The sequence below is a fragment of the Phoca vitulina genome, unplaced genomic scaffold, assembly GCF_004348235.1.
Source record: "Phoca vitulina isolate PV1807 unplaced genomic scaffold, GSC_HSeal_1.0 scaffold32, whole genome shotgun sequence".
NCBI lineage: Eukaryota > Metazoa > Chordata > Mammalia > Carnivora > Phocidae > Phoca > Phoca vitulina.
Genome location: NW_022589735.1, coordinates 16,606,321 through 16,616,852, shown reverse-complemented (window position 1 = coordinate 16,616,852; position 10,532 = coordinate 16,606,321). Strand labels below are relative to the sequence as shown.

Genomic DNA, 10,532 nt, shown 5'->3' with positions numbered 1-10,532 from the left:
CGCAGCAGTTGGCATTTAATACCACTCTAAAGAATCATTTTCAGATCCTCTCTTTAGGGAACTATATTTTAAGGAGTCGCAAGAGTTTGGAGAAAATAAAAGCAAAGATGGATAAAGAAAAGCAAAAATTAGTGAGAAATTTCTTGGCAAATATCGATCACATTCTGCTACCAGAGTCTAAGTGCAACTAGATCTTAGGCATCCACCTCAATTTATGGTACACTTTAAGAAGCTCATTTGAGGGCGCCTGGGTGGCTCAGTTGGTTACGCAACTGCCTTCAGCTCAGGTCATGATCCTGGAGTCCGGGGATCGAGTCCCACATCGGGCTCCCTGCTCAGCAGGGAGTCTGCTTCTCCCTCTGACCCTCCCCCATCTCATGCTCTCTCTCTCTCTCATTCTCTCTCTCAAATAAATAAATAAAATCTTAAAAAAAAAAAAAAAAGAAGCTCATTTGAGACAAGGGAGCTTACTACCAAACCACAAGTCTCAATATGCCCATAATAATTTCTACCTCACTATCTCTATATGGTAACAATAATATAATGAATGTAAGCATACTTTACAAGCTATATAGGATTTTCCATATGCAATAATAATTATTGCCTACTGAATAATATAAAATGAATGATTTTGAATAACTAAATAGAAACTATCCAATAAGAACTATTAAAGAATATTTTCAGTGCTTATTCTGTGCCAAGTTCTGTGACAAGTCCACTGCCTAATTATTTTATTGAATCCTTTCAATGACCCAATGGAAGTAAGTAGCATCTTGAATTTACACCTGAGAAAACTGACCTAGAAGGGTAATCTGACTTGTCCAAGGAAATCTAGGAAAGTAATACAGAGAAGGTAATAAGAAAGAAGACCTGAATATAAGCAGCATTAATATCAAAGGCCCAGCTATTAACCATAAGAAATCAAACAACTCTAAGAAAAGAAATGGCCCAATATGTAAAATGGACAAAAGATTTGAATATACACTTTCCAAAGATAAATGGCTGGCAAAGAAGTCTGAGAAGGTGTACTCAGCATCATTAATTATAATGAGAATACAAATGAAAAATACAATGAAATACTAGTATACATCTACTAGAATGTCTAAATTTTAAGTTTTAAATTAAAATTAAATAAATGACAATACCAAGGGTTGCGAGGATGTGAAGGAACTTGAACTCTCACAGAGTGCTGATGAAAATGCAAAATGGTACAGCCACTTGGAAAAACAATTTGAAATTTCTTAAAAAGCTAAACATGCACTTAACCATATGATCCAGCCATTCCATACAAAGTATTCACCCAAGAGAAATGAGCACATACAGCCACACAAAGACTTGTACAGGAACGTTCCTACCAGTTTTATTTCAACAGCCAAAAACTGTAAACAAGTAAAATGTTCATGAGATGGTGAAAGGATAAAAGGATTGTGGTATACCTACACAGTGGAATAACTATTTGACAATAAAAACTATTAATACACATTATTGCATGGATCACAGAACCATTGTGCTGAGCAAAAAAAAGGCAGGCAAAAATGAATACAAACCAATTCCATTTATATGAAATTCTAGAAAATGCAAGCTAATCTATGTGAGAAAAAGCAGATCAGTGGATGCCTAGGATGAGGTGGGGCAGAGAGAAGTAGAAGGGAGTGATTACAAAATATAAAGGAACAGGAGGGAACTTTCTGAGGTGACGAATACACTCATTTTCTTGATTTGGTTGCTGGTGTCGCAGATGCATACCTATGTCAAACCCTATCCGGTTGTACACTTTAAGTATCTGCAGTTTATTTTATGTCAATTATACCTCTCTAAAGCTGTTACAAAGGTATAAATTTACTTTTGTGTTTCTGTTATTTTTTTAACGTCTTTTTTTTTTTTTTTTATCTGTGAGAATTACTATCAACATTTTAACAATGGTTTTCTCTGGATAGAGAAAGATTAGAAATTTTCTGAATTTTCTTCTGTGAGTTAATCCTCATTTTTCCAATACACTACAACAATTACAATATTCTTTTAAAACTAAATACCATTTTAAATTTATTTTTTTAGACTGTCCTTTTTATTTATTTTTTTTATTTAAGAAAAATTTCTTGGCACATCTACTCTTGGCGCTGCCCAAGACCAGCCCTGAAATGATGACTGATAAAGCAGAGGAGTCGGCTCTCGGGAGAAAGCCAAATGAAATGTCGTGGAGAACCCAGGATTCTTCCTCCACCTAAGAGAAGGCCAAGCCTGGCGCTGCTGTCAGTGCAACAGGGACAGGGAGCATCCCACCCTGGGGGCTCAGCCTTGTGTTTGAAAGATGATGACTCCAAAGTCACAGCAATGTCTGTGTTGGGAGAAGTGCTGGAAAAACTGCCAATACCATTGGAAATCAATGCTGAAATAAAACATCAATTAAAGAGGGAAATTTGGCAGTTTGGATGAAAATATTAAAGAATCTTCAAATTGCGTGAGGATCTCCAGAACTGCGGGAAAAAATTTTTGTGTGTGCCATGAAGGAAACAGCGAGACTTAAAAGACAAGACTTAATAAGGCACCTGGAAGACGTACCAGAAAAACTAGAATCTCAACACTTTCTCACCAAAGATAATCACACCCCAAACTTATAATCCCGTTATCAAAAAGATCAATGAGAAAGCAGAACCAGTTTGCTGCCTTAGAATGCAACGGGATATTGTTGACGCCGCCTAAGAATATTGTCTTCTTAAGGCTAAGAAAAAGCATTGGAACTTTAATGTTGTAAGTTTCTGTTAGTAAAATCTGGGCATTCGCCCTTAAAAAAAATTTTTATTTTAGTTGACACACAATGTTACATTAGTTTCACACTACAACATAGTGATTCAACTTCACAGTTATGCTTTGCTCACCACAAGTGTATGTATCTGCATGAACAAAAGACAGGAAAATAAAGCTAGTTTACATATTCTTCCTACTTTTCTACAGTACCTTTTTTTTGCAAGAAAGATGAATTTTATATTTAAAAATAAAGCATCTTTTTAAAAGAAAGCACTGTCTTATTACAGACTCTTGAAAATTTGCCTACTATACTGGCAATTCTTTCCATACCTAGGTTTGTTAAAATAATCAGAAAATCAATTTATAAACACCGGCTTTGGCTGCGGACCTTCACTCTCAGATAAATCGTTGTGACTTTTGCTTTACCCTATTTCGCTGCCCTGCCTCCCCAAGGCCTTGGGCTTTGGATGGAAAGAGGTCAAAGAGGGAGGGGGGAGTACCGCTCGGTTCATCCTTTCTTTTGGTAGTCGCAGTGCCTACTTTTTTGACAGCATTTTGAACTTAGATGAAACAGTAAGTTACACAGGCCCAAGGGCAGAGAGGGGGCAATGTTTAGTTAAATGAAGCTGTCACTGTCATCTGTCTGTGCCCAGCCGAGACAGGGCGCGCGCCCGGCCGCCCTCCGCGTGGAACTCGGGCGATTCTGGAAGCGAAGGGGTGTGTGTGACGCAGTCGCCGCCGTCGCCTAAGGCCGCATTCCGATTCAGACCTGAAGCCCCTGGCGTCCGGTCACACCAATGCCGCCCTGGCCTCAGTTTCCCCACTTCTAAAGAAGGGGAGCCATGCTGCCCTGCTTCTTGTTCCTCTCCAAGAATATCAGCCTCTCGCTGGTGTCCCTGCGCAGCGCGCGTCGGGGCTTCGCGCTCCTGCCGCTCTGGGTCTCCAGGCGCCCCTCGCGCCCCGGGCCCACTGCCCCCCTGCGCCTGCTGGCCGCAGCCGCCTCCTCCTGGGACCCAGCTGGGCCCGCCTCCGCCCACTCCCGGGTGCGCCAGAACTTCCACCCCGACTCCGAGGCTGCCATCAACCGCCAGATCAACCTGGAGCTCTATGCGTCCTACGTGTACTTGTCCATGGCCTATTACTTCTCCCGAGATGACGTGGCCCTGAACAACTTCGCCAGGTATTTCCTTCGCCAGTCCCGGGAGGAGACCCAGCACGCGGAAAAGCTGATGAGGCTGCAGAACCAGCGGGGAGGCCGGATCCGCCTGCAGGACATCAAGAAACCTGACCAGGACGACTGGGAAAGCGGGCTGAATGCCATGGAGTGTGCGCTGCTCTTGGAAAAGAAGGTGAACCAGTCGTTGCTCGAATTGCACACTCTGGCCTCAGACAAAGGTGACCCCCATTTGTGCGACTTCCTGGAAACTCACTATCTGAATGAGCAGGTGAAGTCTATCAAAGAACTAGGTGACCACGTGCAAAACTTGGTTAAGATGGGGGCCCCGGATTCTGGCCTGGCAGAGTACCTCTTTGACAAGCACACCCTTGGAGATGAAAACAATCAGAACTAAGTAAGCCACAGGCTGCCTTCCTCACTGCCCAAGCTGAGCCAAGACCCAGAGTCCGCACACTCCTGCTTTCTATCCCTTAAAATGAACCTCTATCTTTATACCCTGTTATGCTGTCCCAATAAAGTGACTTGTAGAGAAAATGTACTTAGCCCCATATTAACAAGGGCTTTTTGTCCAACATCAAGATAATCTTTTCAGACTGAAAGGTAGCCCAGGATACTACGGTATAAAAAAGACTGCAAAAAAGCTACTGAGATTAGATGCAAATTGTCTCCAGTTACCAAATATTCCAGACCATGAACCTTCATTAAAATTCTGTGATTTTCAACTGAACAAGTGCCCATTATTTTCAAGACCTTATGCTAAAGGCTGAAGTGGGAAGATGTGTAAGATAAATATGCAAATAACTCTAACAAGTTGAAAAATATATACAGTACTGTAAAAACCATACATGCAAAATTCTGTGACAACTTTTACCCTTTCCCAGTATGTTCCAAGAAAAAGTAATGTCTGGCGATGATTGTTTTTAAAGGATTTTGTGAGCAAATAAATTCAAGAAAAGCTCACAAAGTATCAATGCTGGCCCTGGAAAGTCACAATGTCTATGAGCATTTAAGGGCTCTGGGAAGTCTTGTAATTAAAAACAAAAAACAAACAAAAAATCTTGGATTATTTTTGTTTAGCTCAGTGCTTCCCAAATATATCCAATCTCAGCTAATATGTGTGTGTGTGTGTGTGTGTGTGTGTTTGAAATGATAATATAGGTCTGATTACAAACTATACACCTCACCACTGGGCTCTACAGCCTCCCTTTTGACATTCCAAAAAGAGTGAATACACTGCAGAAAACACTCTTCTGTGGCCTATAAAATGGAGGGGAAAAAACATTAAGGTGGAAAAATCAAGAAGAAATCCAGAATGAAGGAGGCATCAGCCGGGCAGATGTTTTCTTGGGGGATGGGGGGAAGAGGCATGAGAAGATGAATGGGAGAATATTTGGTCAGCAGGCCTTGGGCTGGACTAAGAACACTGGGTGGTGTTTGGGGAAATGGGCTGAAGCTAAGTGTGGAGGGGAGAAGGAGGGGCTTAGGCTTAATTTACTGAGCAATGGCAGTGCTTTGAAAGGCTCTCAGCAGAAGAATGCTATGCTGAGACCTGAGCCATCAGAAGTTTAGTTGTACAGAATACAAACCAGAGAACAACTGAAATGTCTGTGTTGGTTTGGGTCCTCTGAGAAACATGCCAAGATGGGATTAAATGTATAAGAAATGTCTTAGGAGAAACAGAAACACCCTTGAGAGAAAATGGGCAAGGAGCTAGGAGAAGCAGGGAGAGCCTCCAGACTCCATGCAAGTTTGATCCTGAGGGAAGGAAGAGAGGAAAGTGGTGCCTGGCTCTGAGCAACCTTCTACAAGGCTGTCTGGGAGACCCAAAAGCCAGAGTCGCTCATCAGAGGAATCCCAGGTCTCCCAGAAATGGGCCTGCCTAAGTTCATTTCCAGAGCTCAGTTATTGACTGGGAAGTGCAGGCGTGCAACAAGCTAAGAGATGAATTGATTTTCAAGCACAGCAGCAGGGGTCTCTGGCAAACTGTGCTCCCTGCAGTCCCATATCTGAGAGGCTCATGCACATGACTGCACAAACTCAACAAAATGGTTTAGATTAAAATACCATACATGGAATGCCCTACAGCTATTAAATATGATTTTGCCAAACACATAATAATGTGAGCAGAAATTCACAATGCGTTTTCGTAAAAACAAGCATAATACAGGGTTACATTATATAATTGTATATAGACAAGTACAGGGAAAATAATATATATGCACATAAAATGGAAGGATATATATATATATACCAACAAATGAAGCTAGACAACCTCTTAGTGAGATTGTGTTGGATATTTATTTTCTTTAGCTACTTGTCTTTTTAAAATAAATTTCTTATCATGGACACGCATTACAGTATTATCATAATAAGAAAAGTAAAAAGGTGGAGAGAAAGCAGGAAGGGCCTGAACCATGGCAAAATCAATGGAAATAGAAACAAAGAGATGCTGATGAGAGTTTATAGGCAGAACCTTTTAAATTTTGCAAATGATTGAATGGAGAGAGTTATAGAAATGGGGTACAGGAAGAAAATTGATAGATCTCGACCTGTGTTACTGGAGAAGAGGATCTGAGAATAAAAAGGGATCTCGGACAGGAGGAACAATTGGGTGTGGGGAGGGCATAATGATGAGCTTTTGATTAAGCGCATTGGCCTCACTTTGCCTTCTATCCTTAAGTTGGTTTATTGTGCTGCGCATAATCCTATTACATCTCTTCAGAAAATTTCCTCTTCAGTTCTTCTGGATGAGTGTTTTCCAAATGCAGACTGCAACCCATTAGAGTGTCATGAAATTATTTAGTGAGTCACTATCCGCCTTTTATTAATAAAATAGATTTGAACAGAAGTGAAAGTAAGGGAAGCAAGGGTACTGTCTCCTGAAATTCTTGTGTGTGTGTGTGTGTGTGTGTGTTCATGGATTTACCTCCTCAATAGTGGTACTTCTTATTCTATGTTGCTGTCAAAAACATGCAATAGCCATTGTCCCAGACAATTCTTTTACACATCCTCATCTCAGATCTGTCTCCTCCAGCTCCCATTGTCTGTTGATAATCCTCTAATTTTACTGAGAATTTAGAAGGAATCCCAGGAGAACCTCACACTTTCTTATCATCAAATTGATCACATGCTTGCCTTTGTATTCATGTGCAAAGCATTCTGTTCTGCTACAGTGGTTGAAGCATTTATGCTACTTCCTAAAACCCACCAGTCCCAACCCTCACACTGACTGAAGGACACGAGGACATCACACCTATAATTATGCTTTCACTGGTATCATCAATTTTGCCCTTTCTGATGATTGGTTTCCATGAGAAGCAAAGATGATGTTATTTCTCCTTTATCTTTTTTTAAAAGCCACCTTTGGACTAACATTCCCTCCAGCAAAAGCTACCACCCCCTTCTTAGCTCTCTTTTACAACAAAACTTCTTGAAAAAGTTATTTCTGCTTCCTGTCCCTAATTATTCTGTTTTCTCTTGGTTCCCTGAAAGTAAGTCTGTGTTCACTGTTTGCCACTACACCAACCATTTTATTTTTCCATCAAGATCAACAGTGACTTCCTTGATGATAAATCTAGTGACTTCCTCTTCCTCAGCCAGCTAGCGGGACTTGTCACTTCACTCCTAAAACACTCACTGTTGTTTGTCTCCCTTTCTAATTGCCCCTCATCTTCATGAACTTTACACATCAGAGGGTCCCAGAATTCTGTCCTCACATCTGGGTCTCTTCTCCCTTCTTCATCTATACTTGCTCTTTAAAGATCTCATCCAGTCCTGTGACTTCTATTTAAATATCTATCTGTTGAGTTCCAGTCCAACAAGGCAACACAGGAAGACCCTGAACTCACCTCCTCCATGGAACACACCAAATTACAGCTATTTATAGAATAACTCTTCTGAAGAACCGACTGAACTGCAAACTGAACAGCTACTGAACAACAAAGGTAGAGAAAATGGCAAGAGAATAGCGAGAGACAGAGACACCATAACAAGGGCAATCCCCATTCCAGATGCTGAGAATGGTAGTGGGGAGGGATAGGACTGAGGGACTAGGAACAGAGCCCTTTGTCCTTGGGCACAGAAAAAAAAGCCATAGTTTAATAGTAACTATCATGTAAAAAAGACAACACGAGAACTCTGCCAAATGGAGGAGTAGCTGTGGGAACACTCTCCAGGGTGGAGGGACTGGAGAAGCACACAGTTCAGGTTCCCATTCCACCTTAAAATCCTAGACTGGAGCAGGGTCTGGACGCCATCACTAGTGGGTCTGGTCATCACAGGGAGCTTGCGACAGCAGCAAACTCAGGGTTTGCAAACAAACCCACACCAGCCTGGGTCACAAGCCAAGTTTTGGGTTTGGGGTTTTTTTCGTTTTTAAAAATTTGTTATTATTTTTATTTTAAAGATGACTTTTTTTTTATTTTGTTTTTCTTTTTGTTCTTTTTGGATTTTTCTTTTCTTTGTACTTTTTTCCTCCTTTTTTTCTTTTCCTTATCTTTTTTTATCTCCTTTTTTATTTTAGTATTTTCTTTTATTATTATTATTATTATCATTATATTTCTTCTTTTTGTAAAAAGCCACAGTTTAAAAGAGTAACTAGCATCCAAAGCCACAGCTCCAGCCAGCCAGCAGAAGTCACCAAGCACACACAGTCTGTACGGAGGACACCATACACAAGACCATTCCTTCAAATTTCAAAGAAGTAACTGTTACACCTAATCCACAGAAACAAACAAAAAGCCAAGCAAAATGGAAAGAAAGAGGAATATGCTCCAAAAGAAAGAACAAGAAAACACCTCAGAAAAAAAACAAAATGAGACAGAGAGAACCAAGTGCCTGATGAAGAATTTAAAATAATGATCTTAAAGATACTCACTGCACTGGAGAAAAGAGTGGAAGAGCTCAGTTAGAACTACAATAAAGAGATAGAAAATACAAATAAGAACTAATGAGAGTTCAAGAATACAATAAATGAAATAAAAAACATACTAGAGGGAATCAATAGATTAGCGGATGCAGAAGGATATAGTGATCTAGAAGACAGGGTAATAATAGCACACAGGCTGAACAGCAAAACAAGAAAATAATTTTAAAAATGCATAGAGGTTAAGAGATCTCTTGGATAACACTGAGCAAACAAACATTTGCATTACAGGGGTCCCAGAAGAGAAAGAGAAAAAGTAAGGTGTAGAAAACTTATTTGAAGAAATAATAACCAAAATCTTCCCTAACCTAGGGAAGGAAATAGACATTCAGGTTCAGGAAGCACAGAAGGTTCCAAACAAGATGAACTAAGGAGGTCCACATCACAACACATGATAATTAAAACATCAAAGATTAAAGATAAAGAGAGAATTTTAAAAGCAGCAAGAGAAGAAAAAGTTTATGTACAAGGGAAACCTTTGTAAGCCAGAGGGGAATGACATGATATATTCAAAGTGCTGAAGGGGACAGCAAAACAAAACAAAACAAAAAAAACCCTACAACCAAAAATACACTATCTGGCAAGGTTATAATTCAGAATTGTAAAAAAAGAAAAAAAATTTCCCAGACAAACAAAAGTTAAAGGAGTTTATCACCACTAAACTAGCCTTACAGAAAATGTTAAAAGGGACTTCTTTAAGTGGAAAAGAAATGGCCCTAATTAGGTATAAGAAAATTATGAGCACAAAAATGTAATATATGACAACATACACATAAAATGAGGATGATGGAATAAGAGGGGAAAAGAAAAAAAGGAAAAAAAGTTTTGTTTCCTTTTCCTTTTGGTATTTTTTTAAGCATGTGTTTGAACTTAAATGACCATCAAATTAATATAGACTATTTACTTTGGATGTTACATATAAAACTCATGGTAATCACAAACCCAAAACCTATGATAGACACACAAAAAATAGAGAAAGAAAGCCATTAGAAGCTCAGAACACAGAAACTCATCAACCACAAAGAAAGAGAGCAAGAGAAGAAATGAATGAAGAAGAGCTACAAGACCAACCAGAAAACAAATTTTAAACATGGCAATAAGTACAAATCTATCAATAGTTACTTGAAATGTGAATGGCCTAAATGCTCCAATCAAAAGACATAGGGTGGCAGAATGGATTAAGTAAAGCACACACACAAGACCCATCTATATGCTGCCTACAAGAAACTTATCTTAAGCCTAAAGACACATATAGACTGAAAGTGAAAAATATTCACCATGCACATGAAAGTGCAAAAACAGCCAGGGTAGCAATACTTGTATCAGACAAAATGGACTTTAAAACAAAGACTGTAACAAGAGACAAAGAAGGGCATTACATAATGATAAAGATATCAATCCCACAAGAGAATATAACAATTTTAAGTATCTATGCACCCAACACTGGAACATCTAAATACATAAAATGACCATTAACAAAAAAGAGAGAAACTGATGGTAATATAATAGTAGTAAAGGACTTTAATGCCTCACTTACATCAAGGGATGGATCATCCAGATGGAAAAATCAGTAAGGAAACAATGTCACTGACTGACACATTGGACCAAATGTGCATAACAGATACATACAGAACATTCCATCCCAAAAATGATACAATATACATTCTTTTCAAGTGCACAGTGAAC

The 10,532-nt window shown here is 39.5% G+C and overlaps 1 protein-coding gene across 1 annotated transcript; it reads left to right on the top strand.

Moving 5' to 3' along the window:
• Nucleotides 1-3,587: 3,587 nt before the first annotated feature.
• Nucleotides 3,588-4,956, top strand: FTMT (ferritin mitochondrial). The gene has a single exon (XM_032425393.1). The coding sequence runs from the start codon at nt 3,588-3,590 to the stop codon at nt 4,314-4,316; it is 729 nt and encodes a 242-aa protein (XP_032281284.1). The 3' UTR covers nt 4,317-4,956.
• Nucleotides 4,957-10,532: the final 5,576 nt, after the last annotated feature.